Source organism: Phascolarctos cinereus, unplaced genomic scaffold (genome assembly GCF_003287225.1).
Source record: "Phascolarctos cinereus isolate Bilbo 61053 unplaced genomic scaffold, phaCin_HiC Scaffold_9;HRSCAF=440, whole genome shotgun sequence".
Lineage (NCBI taxonomy): Eukaryota > Metazoa > Chordata > Mammalia > Diprotodontia > Phascolarctidae > Phascolarctos > Phascolarctos cinereus.
In genome coordinates this window covers 96454810-96474271 of record NW_027556402.1, presented here as the reverse complement: position 1 = coordinate 96474271, position 19462 = coordinate 96454810, and the positions used below count along the sequence as shown (strand labels likewise).

The window sequence follows — 19462 nt, the reverse complement described above, 5'->3', positions numbered from 1 at the left end:
ACAAGGAATTCCCTACACTGACAAAATCGTAGGTCTGAGGAGGTAGGGACAGTGTTGGTGGTGGAATCCCTTCTAGCTCTAAATTTTGAAGGTAATGTCTTTTTGGTGTTCTAGACAAAAAGGGAGTGGGGGGACTTAAGAGAAGTATTTGTGTGCTTGTAAAAGCTGAAATAGACTATTTTAACTTAGAGTAGACTCAAGATCTAGGTATCCCCTGGGCCATGGGCAGTGTTGCATTTGGTAAATGCCTTACAAAAATTTTCCACCAAAATCTCATTATTTATCAAGTGGATGTCATAGCTCATAGGACATTGTAAAGCTAAATGCATGTTTTTAAGTGACTCTTAAAATACTTGGAGCCTCTTCAGGGCAATTCACCAACCAGGTGTTATTCACAAGATTAACCAGAACTGTCTTTATCATATTTTTTTTTTTGGTCTCTTCCCCTTCTGTTCTGCAGAGGTGCTATATGGAACTTATACTCTGTTCCAAGGATCACCGAACCTGTGTGGCTTACCATGATGTCCAGCACATTGGAAAAAACTCAGCTCTGCCAGCGCTTTCTCAAGGAGTTTACACTTCTGATTGAACAGATCAACAAGAATCAGTATGCTTCCCCCTTCCCAGTCTTAGGTTCCAAAGCATGCTAGTCCAAAGCATGTGCATGGACACTTGTATTGGCTCCTGCTGTGATATTCTGGCCTGATATTGATCATCCTGGTTGTACTTTTGTTTCCCCTCTAGGTTTTTTGCTGCATTGCTGACTGCAGTATTAACTTATCACCTGGCATGGGTACCAACTGTGATGCCTGTTGATCATCCTCCAATCAAAGCCTTTTCTGAGAAGCGTACTTCACAATCAGTGAACATGCTGGCCAAAACACACCCCTACAACCCTCTCTGGGCACAGCTGGGTTAGTAGCTGATTCTGGTCTCTAGAGAGCATGTGGGGTTGGCAGAACCTCTTAATGTGTAGATCTGAATGAATATTCCACAGAGCAGCATGATATAGTAGATAGAGAGCCAGATGGGAAACCAGAATCCTATCTCTGCCACATACAGCTTTGTGACTGTGGGCAAGTCACTTGAAAATAAGGAATACTCTACGTGAGTGGTTTTTAAGCTTTCTGTTCTCAGGACCTCTTTATGTCTAAAAAAACAATCATGGGCTCGCTGAAGAGCTTTTGTTAATGTTGGTTATAACAATTAATATTTACCAAACTAGAGACTTAAATGTCTTAGTATTATTATGAAAATACTTTTGACCACAGAGGCTCGTTGAAAAGGTCTCAGAGACTCCCAAGGATCCCCAGACCACATTTTGGGAACTGATGCTTTACCTCATGAAAAATGATCCCCTATCTCCTACTCTTTGTGTGTGTGTGTGTGTGTGTGTGTGTGTGTGTGTGTGTGTGTGTGTGTGTGTGTGCGCGCGAGCTATGTGGTGAGGCAAGGGAGGGGAATGGGGGAAGGGTCAGTCTTGGATTGTCAGCTCACTTAGCTGAACATGGGGAGGCCCTGAGGAGAACAGTGAATCCTTGTGGTAATGGCAAACTCTGTGGAGGACAAAGGGGACCATTCAGTAGACCAGAGTTGAAGGAAATGTTGTGTTATATTCCATAGGCTCTTGAATGAACCTTTAATCTAAAAGTAGCTGAATTTAAGCAGCATGAATTTCATTTGTAAAATGGATTTTTTTTTTAGCTAGCAGTGGTTTTCACTGAAATATCATCACTTTCACAAATTTCTAGGTGCTAGACAAAGTCAAGGTAGGGTTCCCTATCCATAAGCTTAAAATCTTAATGCTATGAGAATGGATAGGTGTTACAGTGAATAGAGTACTGGACCTAGGTTTGGGAAGACCTGAGTTCAAATCCAGCTTCAGATCCTAGCTATATGACTGTGGCAAGTCACTTAACCTCTGTTTTCCTCAGTTTCCTTATCTGTAAAATGGAGCAAATAATAACATATACCTCTTAAGATGGTTTTGTGGGATCAAACGAGATAGTAATTGTAAAGTGCTTGACACAGTGCCTGGCATGTGGTAGGCACTATATATATACACATCATCAGTTGTTTATGTGCTGTATTTTCTATGGTGAGGTCCCCACCAAGTACCCCTGTTGTCTCCAGAGGTGTAGTGCTAGGAGAGCATTAGGGCCTGGTCTAGGACAAGAGGGCATGTTTGGGGATGTTTATGACTGTGTTTCAAACAGCATTTTAAATGATTAGCATATATAATTGTTTTGACTGACTAAATCGACCCCTCTTCACAAAAGGTAATGTGGTAAGCAGTAGGGATATCAAGGGTTTTTTAAGTCTAGTCCCTGCCCTTGAGGAGCTCGTGTTCTACAAAGAAGACTAAAACCCACAGACAGTACCTGAGGGCATAGGAGCGACTGAGACAAAGCCTGCTAGGGCAGCTTTACTGGCTTTCTCGGATTGCCCTGACTCTTAGCTGGTTTAGCTTGTTTTCAACTGACTGAAGTTCATAGGGACAACATGGCATAGGATAAAGAATTCTGGCTTTGGAGCCAGCCAGACCTGGGTTCAAGTCTCCCCTATAAATTTCAGAGAAGGTAAGAGGAGTGTCCTCACGAAGGAGTGCCTTGTGCTCATGAAGTCATAGGTCCGTCCCTGTCTCCAGCCCCTGCAGGTATATACTGTTCTGCCTCTCTTGCAGAGGAAAGCCGTGACCCCGTCCTCCTGCTCTCTTAGAATTCCCATTGGGGAGGGGAATGACATCAGCCATGGCAGAGTTTTCCATTCTTCTCAAGGACTTTCCTATTAAGGATTTTATTGTCAACACTCTTACTTCTTACACCACTTATTCCGAGAATTTGTTATCAGCTCCAACACTCCAACATTGGTCTTCAAACTTTTGGGAAATAAGAAGTAATTCTCTCTCACAAAAAGGTCAGGCCCCTTTAGCTATCCAAGTTTTCAGGGTTATGTTCTTGAATAAAGGAACAAATTTGCTGCCTCCTCTCCAACCCCATCTCTGGATAGGGAAGGGATATGTTTAAAAACAGATTTGATATTAAAACAAAAGATCAATAAACTATTTTAAATTATCTATTAAATAATGTTAAGTAAGTCCAACAAAAGATCAATGAAATATGTTTTTAATTAGATGTAACATTATATTTATATTTATATATGTAACAGAATTGATTTCAAATTGGATATGTAATATAAATTCAGGTACTTATATTTATAGCATATAGTAAATCACTTAAAATACAGTTTATTGCAATCTTTTAACATCAGCTACATTTCCAAATATATTCCTTCCTGCTTCCGTATCCAGCCAACCAACCCTTGTGACTAAGAATAAAAAGAAAAGTTGGGGAAAAAGCAGCCCAGCAAAATATATTATATTCCACTCTATCCATCATCCCCTACCTCTGTAAGGGAGGGAGATGAATTTTCTCCTTTCTTCAGGGCCAATATTGATCATTATAATTATGCTTCTGTTGACATCGTGGTAACCAGTGAGCATATTGTTTTCTTGGTACTACTTACTTTATACTCTGCATCAGAATATGGGAATATATATCTTAAGATCATTTTGGATTTTTTTTTTAATTGTTCAAAAGGGAAAGGATTCCTTTAGTATGCCTTCATTTTAGGGGTCCAACATTGCCTTATTTTTAAAGAACTAGTTTCCTAAGGAGAGTTTGAGCCACTTTGAGGGACTTACTTTCCAGGAAAAAGGAGTTAACAGCTCTTCTGTATTCTGCTCTGGTCAGACTCTGTCTGTCGTGTTTGTCTTCACTTCTTGGTGCTACATTTCAGTAAGATATCAGTAAGCTAGAGAGGGTCCAGAAGAGGGCAGCCAGGATGATGAAAGACAGACTTTGAATCAATTGAAGGAATTGGGTGTGCTGAGCCTGGGAGAGTTAGGGTCAGGGATGGAAACAAGATAGCTTAGCTGTTTTCAAGTATTTGAAAAGATGTCCTATGGAAGGGATATTTAGATTTGTTTGTGCCCAGAGTACCTCTGGAACCAAGAGTCCATTAGTTAGATATTGCAAAAAAGCAAATTTAGGCTGGACAATAGAAAAAACTTCCTATAATTAGTTTTCCAAAAGCCAGGTGGGGCTGCCTTGGCTTCTACCTCATTGGCAGTCTTCAGGCAGTATTTGAATAACCACTTGTCAGATATGTTATGGTGGGAATTATTTTGTGGAATAGTTTGAACTGCATGGCCCCTGCTCACCTAGTGCATCCATTCTTTATGACATGACCACTTCTAATCCAGCTAATTCCAGGCTCAGGGTCTGGAGATCATGTTCCCTCACTTCTGTAGAGTCTTCTGTAGGTCAAACATTTCCCTGTTCCATCAGCTAATCCTTGAATGATAGTTTTCAGTCACCTCCCCATGCCAGGCTGCCTTCCTCAAACTCAACATGGCCCTCCAGATGGAGTCTGACCAGTACAGAGAACACCAGGACTCTACCCTCCTCTATTCTGCACCCTACGTCAGACTTGTAAGCTGGTGCTCATTTTCCTGGCTGCTGTACTGTACCTCCATGGGGATCTGGACAGAACTTGTGGACCCTGTCATCTGCTTATAGAGCCATGCCTCCTTCATTATCCTCAACCCATGTCTGCCTCCTAAGCCGATAGTGAGACTGAATTGACAAAAATGTCACATGAGTTCCTGAAAGGCTGTGATCTCCTGCTTCAGCCAGAAAAAATAATCAGAGGGTAGTGCCAACAATAATTTGTGTCCTAGCAGAGTTTTCTTAAACAAAAATATCACTTGTCTTAGTGCTGGAAGACAAAACTGAGTTATTCCTTTGGGTTACTGGGTGGTTTCCTCAGGCAGTCATTTCCTTAGTCCTTAAAACCAAAAGATAAGAGAGGACTTTTTACCCTTGGCGACGCCTTTTATTGCTTGGAATTCTTCTCTGTCCTTCTGGTCCAGCTCTTGAGCTGTTGTGAATAGCACGGATCTTAAAGTGGGGGTGTTTTCCCACGAAGAGATGTAACATTTTTCACACTCAGGCTCCCGATCTCCAAAATGAAGCTCACATCTTTCTCCCTGAACCTCATCTTTCCTTCAAACTTCCATCCTTCCAGTGGCTCTGATTCCTGATCTTACCACCATCCTTCTCTCTTGGCTGTCCTGTACCCTCCCATTCTTGTCAACTCTCTCATAGTCCTTCTCCCCACCCAGAGTCCTTCTTTTAGGCTTTTGTCCAGTCTGCTCCAGTAGCAACCTTTACTCTCAATGCTGCCATCTCTACCCTCCACTCACCTGCCAAAATAGTCTTCCTAAAGAATAGACCTGGTCACTCCCTTGCTCACTTCCTTCACTGATTCCCTATTATCTTGAGGATAAAACATCAGCTCTTCATCCTAGTGTGTGAGAACCTATAAAATCTGTTTCTAGCACCACTTTCCAGCTTTATTTCACATTACTCCTTATCAGACTTATCTACCAGCTATTTATTCTCTGAAGTTGACATTTCATCTCTTAACCTCTGTATTTACGTGACCCTAGGAAGTGTGCTTCTGCCTCCCTATTTCCTTTCACAGTTCAGCCTTCACTGACTCCACCCATCTCAAATTGCCTAGTATTTGCTGTGTCTTTGTAACCCCAGAACCTAGCATAATGACTTACACACTATTTTTGGAGGCCAGGTAGGTTCTGGACCTGTTATTTTTATCAGCGTGAGGAACTCCCAGCGTGAAAACTCGTTCCACCGATACAAAAAAGCCATTCCCTTGTAACTTAGAATCTTAAAACAGTCTCTTGCAGCACTGAGAAGTTAAATGACTTTCTGAGGTGGGCTGCAGGGCACACAAACCAGATCTTCCTGATGCCAGAACTGGCTCTTTATGTGCTATGCCGTGCTACCTCGCACGTAGAGGGGGAAGGGAATAAGTATTTATATAGTGCCTACCATGTGCCAGGTGCTTTTATAAATATTGTCTCATTGGATTCTCACAACAGTCTTGCAAAGTTGGTGCTATTATTATCTTCATTTTATAGATGAGGAAACTGAGACAAACAGAGGTCAAGTGACTTGCCCAGGGTAATGCAGCTAGTAACTGTCTGAGGCCACATTTGAACTTGGGTCTTCCTGACTCCAAATCCAGTGTTCATCCACCAGCTGCCTCATCGTAGGTGCTTTTAAAAAGTTTGCTGAATTAAATTGAGTATCAGAAAGTATTTATTCATAATTTTTCCTTCATATCTTCCCTTGGAATTAGTTCTTCTCTATATGCATTCTCCATATTCCCAGCCCCACGGTGTTTATGGATGTTTTTCTCAGGCAGACTTTACTTTTTCTTCATGTCCTTTTTTCATTCTGCTTATGTTTCTCTATCCTCTAGACCAATGGTCTCAAAATATGGTCTGGGAATCCCTGGGACCCCTGCTGTAGGGGAATCTGTGAGGTTAAAAGCATTTTCATAATAATATTAGGATGTTTCAAATTTATAACTTGACAAATAACTATAGATGTAACCCACATAAACAAAAGCTCTTTGGGAGGCCTCAGTAATTTTTAAGTTATGAAGGAGTTCTGAGCACTGCTTCTCTAGTCTACCTCCCCTTGTTAGCATCTAGTCAGACCATCTCATTATACATTTGAGGAGACTGACTCACTCAAGGTCACTCGGGTAGTTAAGTGGCAGGGACATTATTTGAACTCAGAGCCTATGGTATATCTGCTTCTTGATTTGTGGGTACCTACATATTGAGATGAGTGTAAGTTATCCATTACAATAAGGAGCTCTGGTTTAAGCCAAATCATTCCTGCTGAAGAGTCCCCAAATTTGCTTCTACCTCCACCCCTACCCATGACTTTAGAACTCAGCCAAGGTACCCAGTGTCCTGGTTTCTCAGGTAGAATATTGGCTTGTTAATACAGTTAGGCCTCTGTCATGTCCTAGTGGTAAGCTGTTAGTGGACAGATTTAGGGAAGATATAAAAGAAGGAAAACAAGAACATTGTACGGGGTGTCCCTGAACATACATGCATGCATGTTGTCTTGTACCACCAACCAAAAGCATTTCCAGTCAGGAGGTACCTGCTGGCCTTGGTTTTGTTCTGTTTGAGCATGGAAGTAAAAACACAAGCCTGTGGGAAGGATCTGGGATTTCATCAGCGGGGAGAACTGAGGTGGGAGTTCCTTCCTCCAGCACAGATCACAGTCCTTGATCTTAGAGGTGAATCCTAGAGAATTTCTTGAGGCACCTGAAGGTTAAGTGACTCATCTAAGGTAATAACTCATATCAGAAGAGGGACCTCCTAATTCTGTGCCCAGTGTTCTATCCGTTACTCTACCAGTTTCTATGTAAAATTAAAATAGAATGAATAGTGTCTTCAGAAGAGGCAGTGGATAGAGCTGGCCTTGGAGTTGGAGAGACCTGGGTTTGAGCCCTGCCTCTAACACATGCTGGCTGTGATTGACCCACAGAAAATTACTTAACTCTTAGTGCCCCTGGTATTTCTCTAAGACTCGAAGTTGTAGAACAGATACTAATACACCTTGGTAAGAGAAATCTTTCTACACCCATGAAAATCACAGTTCAGGCAATATATGGAGAGAGAGAGAGAGAGAGAGAGAGAGAGAGAGAGAGAGAGAGAGAGAGAGAGAGTGAGAGAGAGTGAGAGAGAGAGAGAGAGAGAGTGAGTGAGTGAGTGTCAGGCCTGGAGTCAGGGAGACTTAGCTTCTTGAGTTCAAATCTGGCCTCAGACACTTACTTAGCTGTGTGACCCTGGGCAAACCACCTGTTTGTCTCAGTTTTTCATCTGTGAAATGAGCTGGAGAAGGAAATGGCAAACCCCTCCAGTATTTCTGCCAAGAAACCCCAAATGGGGTCACAAAGGACACAACTGAAAATTGACTCAACAACAACAATAAAAATAAAAACCTAATTGCCTTTTTTTCTTATAGGTGCTATGTTTTCATTTTCTAAAATTCACTCCATCAGCCATGTATAAACAATCACTTAAGAACTGGGGTTTTTTTTTGTCTCTATAGGTGACTTGTATGGGGCCATAGGCTCTCCAGTGAGACTGACTCGCACTGTGGTCATTGGGAAGCATAAGGATTTGGTCCAGCGGATCCTTTATGTCCTGACCTATTTCCTCCGGTGCTCCGAGCTCCAGGAGAACCACCTGACCTGGGGCGGAAAGCTCTGGGAAGGTGAGGAAGTGCTGAATGGTAGCAAGATGACAACGGCCCTGGAGAAGGGAGAGGTGGAGGATTCTGAATATGTGGTGGTAACTGTGAGGAACGAGCCTGCACTGGTACCCCCCGGCTGCCCTCACAGACTGGCGAGAAAAAAGCGGACACCCCAGAAAGCCTGGGCACAGCAGACCTCTTCTCTAGAGTCAGCGCAGAAGGAATCAAAGGATCAGGAAGGAACGAGCAGGATTTTGAGGCCTGTGGCACAGCCTCCTTGGATGAAACATCGGATGCTTCCTGGGAGAATCGGGGACCGTTGCATATGGTAGAAGAAAGCCAGAAGCGGGCCTCTGAGGATGACCCTCCAGGACCCCGTAGCCTTGAAAGGCTGGCCAGATCTGAAGGTTGGGCAGTGAGGCTGAAGACTGAACAGCAGGCTTCTCCCAGTAAGGAGCTGAGAATGGAGATGGACAAGAAGCCTCCAGACAGGTTGTTGGGCTGGCCTTGCCCAGACAGATGTTCCCAGGACAGCCCTCATTTAGAGAAAGTCACTTTCCAGATTGGTAGCTCAGTGTCTCCAGAGTCAGATTTGGAAAGCCGAGCAAGGGACATGGAGGAAAAGCTGAAGGCCTTTAGGAATCCTCCTGAGTTAACAAGGAGTCTCTTGGGTCAGGCCAGTGAGACTGCCGAGCCAGCTCAGGACCAACAGGTTCCTCAGGTCCCTTTCAGGCCTGGCATTCGGAGGAATGTTTGCTGTTCCCAGATCCTGTCTTCTGAAGAGCACAAAGTCCTGTCAGGCCAGTGTCTTGTCGAGGGTAGTGACATAAGAATTGATGTCATAGATGCTGCTGAGCAACCCTCGGCACCTTCGGACAGGGGGGCAGGAACTGGAAAGCAAAGAACTCTGGAGGAAGGTAGAAGTTTGTGCTTGAAGACAGTGAAGGGGCAGTCATTAGAACCTGTTCAGAACGGGTGTATGCAGCAGGACTCTGGCCTCATGGTAGCTGCAGATGTCCCCCGTGGGGATGCTGATGGGAAAACTGCCTTCAGGATGGAAGGAGACATTCCTAGGAATGAAAGCTCAGACAGTGCCCTAGGCGACAGTGATGATGAAGTGTGTGCTTCAGCTCCAGAAAATCTAGGCCCCAGCAGTGACAGGAATGAAGAATCCTTAGAAGTAGAGCTGCCATTGCCAAGGTAAAGAAAAAGGGGAAAAAAAAGTTGGTAAGGGGAGAGAATTTCATTGGGAATGTGATCTTTGATGGCCAGAGAAGAAGAGCCATGGGGTTTTTTTTTCTTGTTTAAAGCAGAATTGTGCTTTACTTTATACAGGGAACTACCCTCTACCAATGCAGATTGGTGCCTCCTAGGCACCTTGTTGACTGAGAGGTTGCCTGTGGCACTGAGAGTTGTACAAGGGATTTTCTCAGGGCTGCTCAGCCAGGATGTGTCAGAGGCGGGATGTGAACCGGGGGGTAATAATAGCACCTGCTTCCCAGGCTTGTTGTGAGGATCAAACAGGCTAAATATGTAAAAGCACTTTACAATGCTGTTTCTATTAAACTCCCAGTGGATCAACAGAATAAGCAGCCTTAAGTAAACAACTTGTAATGTATCCAATTGTATGGTTGCTTATTTTCTAATGTGTAAGAAAAGAATGGAGGTGTATTTTTTTTTAATTTGTTAAACATCTATTGTAGGTCTCAGATCATCAGCAACCAAAATGTAAAGAACTTTGGTCGTTCCCTTTTAGGGGGTTACTGCCCCATGTACATGCCTGATCTGGTGCTCCATGGGACCAGCAATGACGAGAAATTGAAGCAGTGCCTCTTAGCAGACCTAGTCCATGCAGTGCACGTAAGTGATTCCATCTCAGCACCTCTCACTTCTGATGGTGGTCATTCTGTGGAGTCATGAGGAGTTGCATATGGTTTGATTTTTATCCAGCCTTTGTGGTTTTTTTTAAGTAATTTACTTTAACTGATTTATCATTAACTTCCCTTTGATGACTGCACTAGAATGACTATATAAAGATTAAGAATACTTACTGGAAAATTGCTCTGTGGCAGCTGATAAGTGCTTTCCCCGCACCTGTAATACTAGAGGAACTGAGCAAGGCAAGATATGATTCTGATGGGTCTGTTTTAAATTGAGCTGCTGTTGAGAATGTGCAAAAATAGACATTTTGCAACAGAAACATGTTGTGTCTTCTATGATGGGGGAAGTTCTTACTGAATTAATAAAATTAGAATTTATCTTTCCCTTCTATTTTCACAGAATAAATGCCAAGTGCCTCCCCTTTAGAGGGGGGAAGGGGAAAGGACACAGAGTGTTAGTAGATGCTGCTCCTAGCTTCTGCTAACTCCATTAGGAAGACTGATCATATATAGCAGACACAGACAAACTCTGAAAAAGGGTTTTTCTGTGAAATGGAATGTAGCAATGATAGACCTGATCCCCTCCCTGGCCTCAGTTTGGGTGCAGAGGTCAGGTGAGGCAGATCAGGATTCAGTTCTTGAGAAGTCCAGTCCCAGGGACTGGGGAGGGAGGGAGAGGGAAAGGGAAGCTCTGTGGTTGCTCCTGACTTTCTCTTCTTCCAGAGGCTGGAAGCATGATAAAAAGAAACACCACTCCCATCCTCCTCTGTTCTTTCTGCCCTCCCTCCTCCCCCTTTCTCTTGCCTTTCTCCCTTTCTCTCTTTTCCTCCCTTCCCTTCCCTCTCCATCGATTCCTCTCTCCCTCCCCCCTTTTTTCTTCCATCTCTTCCCTTCCCCTGTCCTCCTGCCTTTCTCCTCATTGCTGTCTCCTATAGGAAGCCTTTTCTTACTCTTTCTAAACAGTAACAACTTCTCTGCTCCTTTCAGACCTCACATTGTGCTCTTTTGACCCTTTTTTGTGCAGTTGACATGAATTTGTAATTTAATTATTTGTACATATCATTTTATGGATGTGCTCCTTAAGTTCAGGGACTGAGGCTTATCTAAACGATCTCCCAGTGCCCAGCACAATAGCCTGGGTGCCGTAATGTGTGTTTATTTAGTAGAATTATACATGGTCATTGTTATCCATCCTATGCCTGACTAATCTAAAAAAGAATGAACCTTAAACAATTGTACACTTTCACAGAAAAAAAAATCCCTTGTTTGAAATACGTAAATGGTTTGCAAAAGCACACTCCTGCAGTCAGAATTTATACAGTTAGCATTGCTCAATTGATTTGACATGTTATGTGGCTTAAAATGAACTTTGCAAAGGTAGTATGATGGAGCTCATTCATAAGAGTCAGGAGGACCTGACCTGACTTCCTCCATCAATTTAGCACTAGTTCTTTTGGGTTTTTGGTTTCCTTTACAGAAAGAATGTCAAGGTTAATATGTTTCACTGCCTCTGGTTGTATGTGTCTTCCTTGGTCATTAGACAGAGGTCTCTCCTGTAGATTACCAACGGCTAAGATAATGTTCAGAGATGGTATAAAACTGCCTAGTTCTTTTCATTCTCTGTCATCTCTTCTACCACTGCCATGATCACCACAGAAATTGCAGGGAACCTGAGGAGGTTGATGTATTTTCCTTTGTTTTGTGTGTTGTCACCTCCAAAGAATTCACCAAGTGGCCATCCTACGGGTGACAAACTGCCTTGTATTTAGGCTGATTGGTTGTTGGAAAACAGACAACTAGTCTGTATGTAGTTGAAGTCATATTCAGAATCTTTCCTGTTTTTTAGAACCTTTCCAATCTTGTATTTTGTTTGCATAGCTATGCCATCTTGAGAAATTATCATAAACCTTTGTGAAGGAATTTTCCATACAACATTAAAATCATCTTCTCATCACACAAGTCTGACTTGTGTCACATCCTTGCTCAAAAACTGTCATTGACTCCCTATTGCTTGTAGGATAAAATACAAATTCCTTTTTCTGGTGCTTACGGCCCTCTGCAGTTCGAGCCAAACTAGACTAGTAGCTGTTCTCCAAATGGAATCTTGCCTCTCCTGCTCCCATGCTTTTGCAAAAGCTGTTCTCCCAATGGAATCTTGCCTTTCCTGCTTCCATGCTTTTGCAAAAGCTGTTCTCCCCCACATTTGGAGCACTCTTAACTTGGCCTCCCAGCATTTGTATCTTTTTTGAGGACTTGGCTCAGGTGCCACCTCTGCTGTGAAGCCTTCCGTGATTACTAAAGGTGTCAGTGACCTCTCTGTGTTCAAATGAATTTTTTTACCTTGTCCATGTATCTCCCCAAGGAGAAGGTAAGCTTCTCCAGGACGGGGACTCTTTCCATTTTATCTTTATGTTCCCAGTGCCTTGAACATAATGGGCATTTAATAAATATTTATTTAATTGAATTAAAGAAAACTTGTGAGAAAACCAGTGTGAGCTGTTGTTTTTATTATTGCAGCTGCCACTCAGATCATGGGGTGATAGATAAGGCTTAGAGCAGGAAGGAACCAGAAGGATCACACAGGTCAGCCCCATTATTCTGCAGATGAGAATACAAGGCCATAGATGTACCAGAGAGCAAAGGCAGGATTTGGACGTGGGTCCACTGAGCAGCTAAATGTCATTGTGGATATAATGCTGGGCCTACAGTCAGGAAGACTCATCTTCTTGAGTTCAGATCTGCCTCAGACACTTCTTAGCTGTGTGACCCTCAGCAGGTCACTTACCCTGTTTGCCTCAGTTTCCTCATCTGTAAAATAAGCTGGAGAAAGGAACAGCAAACCAACACAGATCTCTGCAAAGAAAACTCCAAAAGGGGTTGCAGAGTCAGATACAACTGAACAACAACCTTTGACTCTAAGATCAGCAGTGCTTTTCCCGTATTAATCTTGTATTTTAAGAGACTACAGTGTCTACCATGGTTTTTAAATGACTTTACTCATGCAAATTCTCCTTGAGATACTTACAGAGAGAGAGAGAGAGAGAGAGAGAGAGAGAGAGAGAGAGAGAGAGAGAGAGAGAGAGAGAGAGAGAGAGAGAGAGATTTGGAAAATGGCTGGTGCAAAAAAAAAGGCAGGAACTTTTTTTTTTATAAAAAAAGAAGTTGACTTCAAGTATGTTTAATTTCACAAAGTGAAATTAGGATTTAGGCTCACAAAACTTGTATAGATCATGTTAAGCACATAGGAATAATACTAATAGCTAACAATTATATAGCACTTTAAGGTCTGCAAAGTGTTTTATACATATTAACTCATGGCGATCCTCACAAGCCTGTGAGGTAGGTACTCTTGTAATCTACATTTTCCAAATGAGGAAGCTGCGCCAGATAGAGGCTAATTGTGCATTAGCAACAACGACAACAATAATAATAGTTAGCATTTATATAGTGCTTTAAGATTTGCAAAGCGTTTTGTAAATATTAACTTAATTGATCCCCACAATAGCCATGTGAGGTAGGGGTTATTATTATCTACATTTTACAAATGAGGAAACTGAGACAGATAGAGACAGAGACTAAATGATTTACCTAGGGTCACACTGTTAGTGAGTGAGGGAACTGAACTGAGGTTTTACTGACTTCAGGCCCAATACTCTATCCACCATGCTACCTAACTACGGGTGAGTTCCCAAATCCTTCAAAACTCAATAACATTATGATAGCCATGAAGCTAACCATTTACCTGTCTACCTAGGGTGAATGGAAAACATTGTTATTTATATTCAGAGAGAGAAAGAGCTGCATCTTTTATTGGAAAATTAGAATCCTTAGTTTTTTATAGTAGAAAGAATTTCCCTTTCCTCTTTTTATCCTTTCTCAAGCATACATTGCCCTCTATCTCATGCCCAGCCAGTTCTGTTAACCTAATTACCATCTGCAAAAAGAGGTGGGTTGTCTGTGGTGAAATTTGGAAGTAAACCATGCTTCTGATTGAATGAGTATGGATTTTAAGATAATGTGAACTTTGAGGTATCTACTTATTTATGTTCCCATTTAGGAGAAGGGGAAGTGAGATAGCTAAGTGATTACTTGTTAAAACTGACCTAGAACCAGCAGCCCACCACAGCCTCACCTGAAGAGGGCGAGCCATAGAGAGAAAAAGGGATGGCTTTGTGTTTAGAGGACCTGGTTCCAATTCTAGCTATAATGCTTCTTTTGAGCTAGGACAAGTCACCTCGCATTTCTGGGCCTCAGTTTTCTTATCTGTAAAATGAAAGGGTTTGCGGTTTGCCTAGATTACCTTGAGGGTTTCTTCCAACCCGGAAGATATGATCCTCTATTGGGTATGGCCCAAACCCATTAGCTCCTTGGCCCACCAGCCGGAGTTGCATTTGGCCCCAAAGTTAGACTTCCCTGATCACTGAATCCCAACTTAAGACACTGAGCTTTTTGCACTTTCCCAGGTCCCTGAGCTGTCCCTGAACTCTTCGGCCCACTGTTGTTGGCAGGTCCTATCCTCCAGATATTCCTGTCCCAAAGAGGACGTTTCCCAGAGCTTATTTACCCAGGAAAAAGGTATATATAAAATAATACAGCAGAATGAAGTAATTAAAAAACACATAGAAAAATACCTGCTTCATCCTGGACTAAATGACACCTAAGCTTCTGATGTTCTCCAGGCTGCTGGTAGAGCATGAGCTTGTTTAAACTGGCTCTCTCATGGCCTGAGACTCTTAAAAATGGTGTCTTTAGTGCTGCTGTGGGGATTCACCCACTTGGGTTCCCTGGATCGACTTTAAAGGGTCCTTTGTCCCAGGCTCATCCATTCTGAGCAGATCAGGAAGCCTCCTTACATATGGCATGTCAGACTTTGGGTATCCCAGAATTCTAGAGTTAGAGGGGACCTCGAGGGCTATGGAATCCACCCCACACATGAACAATAATCCCGTCTCTGACGTTACCCATAAGTGGTCAACCAGCCTGTGCTTAAAAGCCTAGTCCGGTATGGCTTTCTTCCAGAGGTACTCGGCCATCCCAAAGTAGCTTATTCCACCTTAGGATTGCTCTGACTGGTAGGCAGTTTTTCCTGATGTGAAGCCTAAATTTAGTTTTTATTTTGTTTTGCAGCTTCTATCCATTGCTTGTGGTTCTATCCTCTAGGGACAAATGGGAAATCCCTCTTCCACATGACTGCTTCAAATATAATCCCTCTTCCACGACTGATCAGATGTTTGAAGACAGATATAATTTTTCCCCTGAGTCTTCTCTTCACTAGACTAATCCCCATTTCCTTCCACTTCTCCTCATTTGGCATGGACTCAGAGCCTTTCCACAGAGACAAAGGGATAGATTTAGACTTAGACTTGGAGTCAGAAGACCTTGGGTTAATCAGTCAGCTTGACGATCAGCATTTATTCTATGACCAGGCACAGTGCTAAGTGTTGGGGATATATATATCAGGAAAGGCAAAAGACAGTCCCTGCCTTGAGGAATTCATGATCTCATGGAAAAGAGAACAGGTAACATACAAGTTAAATAGACAATCATTACCCCTGAGGGGAGGGATTAGGAAAGGCTTCCTATAGAAGAGTTTTAGCTGGCACTTGAAGGAGGCCAGGCAAACCAGGAGGTTGGGATGAGGAAGGAGACCATTCTGAGCATGGGTGGCAGAGAAAACGCCCAGAGCTGAGATGGAGCATTATTTGTCACACAGCTAGAAGTGTCATGGATCAAAGGGTAGTGGCAGAGAGAAAGTGTCCGACTGCCTTGGAGAGTGGCCCACTGCTGACCAAAAGTGCTCTGGGCCTTTGTTTCCTCATCTATAAAAAGAGTGGATTGCATTTGATAACCCCTAAGAACCCTTCCAGCTCTCAGTCTGTGACCCCTTTTTACCTGTTCCTGATTTTGAATGTCTTTCTCTGTGGGCTGGCCCTTCAGTTTATCATATCCTTTCTGAGCTCTGGTCCCAGTCTCATCAAAGGCCATACAGAGGGACTATCACTTTCATATTCCTGGAAGTTAGTTTTCATTTAATGCAGCCCAAAATTTCATCAGCTTTTGTTGTATTGAACTACTGACTCATGACACCCTCAGATATTTTTTTGACAAATTGTCTATCATGCTTCTCCAGATTTACTTATGTAGCTGATTGCTTGGACCCCCAGTGTGAGACTTTATATTATTCCCACTGAGTTTCATTTTATTAGATCCAGCCCTGAGCTCTCTAGCATTTTTTTTTGGATCTCAGCTATCATTTAGTATGCTAGCCTATCTATCTCAACTTTGTATCATGGCATATTTGATAAACATACCTTTATCTAGGTCTTCATTAAAAATGTTAAACAGCACAGATCTAATCCAGTAAGCATTTATTAATTATCTTCTGCCAACCAATCACTTAACATTTATTAAGTGCCTACTATGTACCAGGCACTAAGCACTGGGGATACAAAAAGAGGTAAAAATACAGTCCCTGCCTTCAAGGAGCCTACCATCTAATGGGAGAGACAATGTGCAAACAAATATATGCAAAGCAAGCTATATACAGGGTAAGTAGGAAGTGATTGATGGAAGTAAGGCACTGGAATTACGAGGAGTTGGGGAAGGCTTCCTGGAGAAGGTAGGATTTTAGTTGAGACTTAAAGGAAGCCAGGGAGGTTGGTAGTCGGAGTGGAGGAAGGAGAGCATTCCAGGCATGGGGTAATAGCATCCCCAGAGCCAAGAGATGGAGGCTCTTGTTCATGGAATAGCCCAGAGGCCAGTGTCACTGGATCGAGGAGCATGTGTTGGAAAGTAAGGTGAAAGAAGACTAGGAAGATAGGAGCGGGGCTAGGTACGCAGGGCTATCCTGGAGGCAATAGGGAGCCAATGGAGTTTATTGAGTCGGGGGGTGGGGGGGGGATGACACTATCAGACTTGTGCTTTAGGAAGATCACATTAGTGGCAGAGTGGAGGATGGACTGGAGTGGCTGAGCCTGAACAAAACTAAGAACTGTTCTTTCCCTCCTATACTTTACATTTTTTGGAGTGGTGCTGCGCTCACTGTTCCTGTGCTAGTGACTGAGCTAGTTCATGTCCCCTTCCCCGGCCCAAGGACAGTGTTCTCATTAGCCAGCTACGAGCCAGCCCCTTGTGAAGTTCACAGCTGATGAGCCCTTTCTTTGGCTTCCTGAAAATGTGCTCCCCTTGTTTCCCTGCTGGTAGTTCTGGCCTGATTACTGGTACCCTCCCTCTTTGGTTTTGGGTGTCTTTCATGTATCTCTGTTTTTCTGCTCTTCCAGTATTTAGTCACATGTTTTTACTTAGCCCAGATACCAGCTGTCACTCACTTCTTAAACTGTTAACTTTTGCTACCCAGCAAGATTACACAGCTGAATGACATTAGCTTAGTAAAAATAATATTTAGCTTGCTTTGTGCCGTTGTCCTTTGTGTGCTGTTTCTCCCCTTCTCTTATTTGGTAAAATCTTCTATATCTGTGACCCTTGAATGATCAGTGACCCTGTGCAGGGGACTTGACATCTTCCCTGGTATTCTGTGTCTCTCTTTTCTAATAAGAGTAGCTTGTATTTGTATAGCTTTCTTAAGTTTTACAGTGGGTTTTCCTAACAACAGCTCAGTATGATTGACTGCTTAGTGTGATCTCCATTTTATGGAGTGAGGGAAATGGATTCAGAGAAGTTAAGTAATGGGCCTGTGGTCACACAGCCTGTAAGTGAAGAATTAGAATTGAACTCAGGCCTTTTTACTCCAAAGACACTGCCCTCTCCTTGCTTGTATGATGCTGGCATGGGCAGGGAGTGTGGGTGTGAAAAATAGAGGAGGAAAAAAGAAAGCCTCCATGGGCATGAGACCATCCTCAAAACTTAATATTGCCTTTCCCTTTTGAGTCTATGCAAAGGATGTGAAAATCCACTTCCCACCCTCTTGATGTATTCATATCCTGTGGCTCCAGGAAAGATGTGCCTGAGGATTCCAGGATAGAACCTTCTAGGGACATAAGTGAGCACTTTTCCTTCACCCTTGATATCTCTCGCAAAGCCTGTGGAGAGGATCTGGCCCTGCAGATGAGCATTGCATGTATGCAAAACCTCCCTTCCTGGGGCCTCAGGCATTTGCAGAATAATCTATAAAATGAGTAGCATTTGGAGATGGCAGCCTCTTCCATTGTATCTTAAGAGCATCAACAGCTTGAACTCCAGAAATATCACAAGGGAGATGGAGGTGGTGGCGTCTCACAGGAGGAGCAGCTCTACAGCCCTGCCTGTGATGCGCTCACAAAGACCCAAGGTAATTAAGCCATTCCTTATAATCAGCCCAGGAGAACAAAGACAGATCTCCATGGGTTTGCGGGGTTCATGCCATTCTTTTTCTTTTTTAACTTTGAACTTAACAGACATTTAGTGTTTCCATGTACAAAGAAGAATAAGAAAAGAGAATTCTAGCAAACTGTGAATATCTCGTGTCTGGCTTCTTCTTGAAAAAACACGTATTAAATTTAATGCAAAGCACCGATAATGTCCTGTTTGTGTCTTTCCCTTTTTGAAATTCTTCTCTTTTTTGTATATATTTTAAAATGTTTCATTGATACTTTTCTCAGAACATGATCATTAACCACCACTTTCTCTGCTCCTCCAAATAAAAGTCCTCTTTTGTAATGAATAATTATAGTAAAGCAAAATAAATGCACACGTTGACTGTGTATGTAAGTGGATGTCCCATCCCTCCCTGTAGACCATAGGTTGTGTCAGGGAGCCTTTGGCAGATTGTCAGAGCCTATGGACATAACTTTTCAGAATGAATGTCAATGCATAAAACAAAATATGTAGAATTAAAAAGGAAATACATTTAGATGCAGGGCAGTCATGAGAATATTAAGAAATACGGGGGGGGCAGCTAGGTGGCGCAGTGGATAGAGCACTGGCCCTGGATTCAGGAGGACCTGAGTTCACATCCGGCCTCAGACATATAATACTTACTAGCTGTGTGACCCTGGGCAAGTCACTTAACCCCATTGCCTAACCCCCCCCCAAAAAAAAAGAAATGCAAGCGCATGGACCCCAGACTAAGAACTTTCTGCTGCTTCTTAGTAATAATAGTCCTCTGTCACTAGGTGGAAACATGACCAGCATTCATCTTCTGGAGTGTGGGTTGTCCTCAAGCTCATCACCCTTCTTAAGCCTTTTGCAGTTGTTTTGCTTTATGTTATCATTATCATTGTCTATATTTTCCTCCTAGTCCTATCCCCTTCACCTTACATCGTTTTATACAGATCTTCCCAGGTTTCTTTGAACCTGTTCTTTTATTATTTCTTTTAGTGAAATAATATTCCATTATAAACATATATGATAGTTCATTTTCCAGTTGATGAGTACCCTCTTTATTTCCAGTTCCTTACTACCACCCCAAAAAATAATTATAAATATTTTTGTGTAGAT

At 42.7% G+C, this 19462-nt stretch overlaps 1 protein-coding gene across 1 annotated transcript in view; it reads left to right on the top strand.

The window, feature by feature from the left end:
• The window catches only part of FNIP2 (folliculin interacting protein 2), a 152503-nt gene that overhangs the window by 102252 nt on the left and 30789 nt on the right, over positions 1-19462 (top strand). The window contains 5 exon segments of the mRNA XM_020994002.2: positions 461-607; positions 745-914; positions 8004-8279; positions 8282-9347; positions 9851-10007. Of these exon segments, the coding sequence (XP_020849661.1) occupies positions 461-607; positions 745-914; positions 8004-8279; positions 8282-9347; positions 9851-10007 (1816 nt within the window).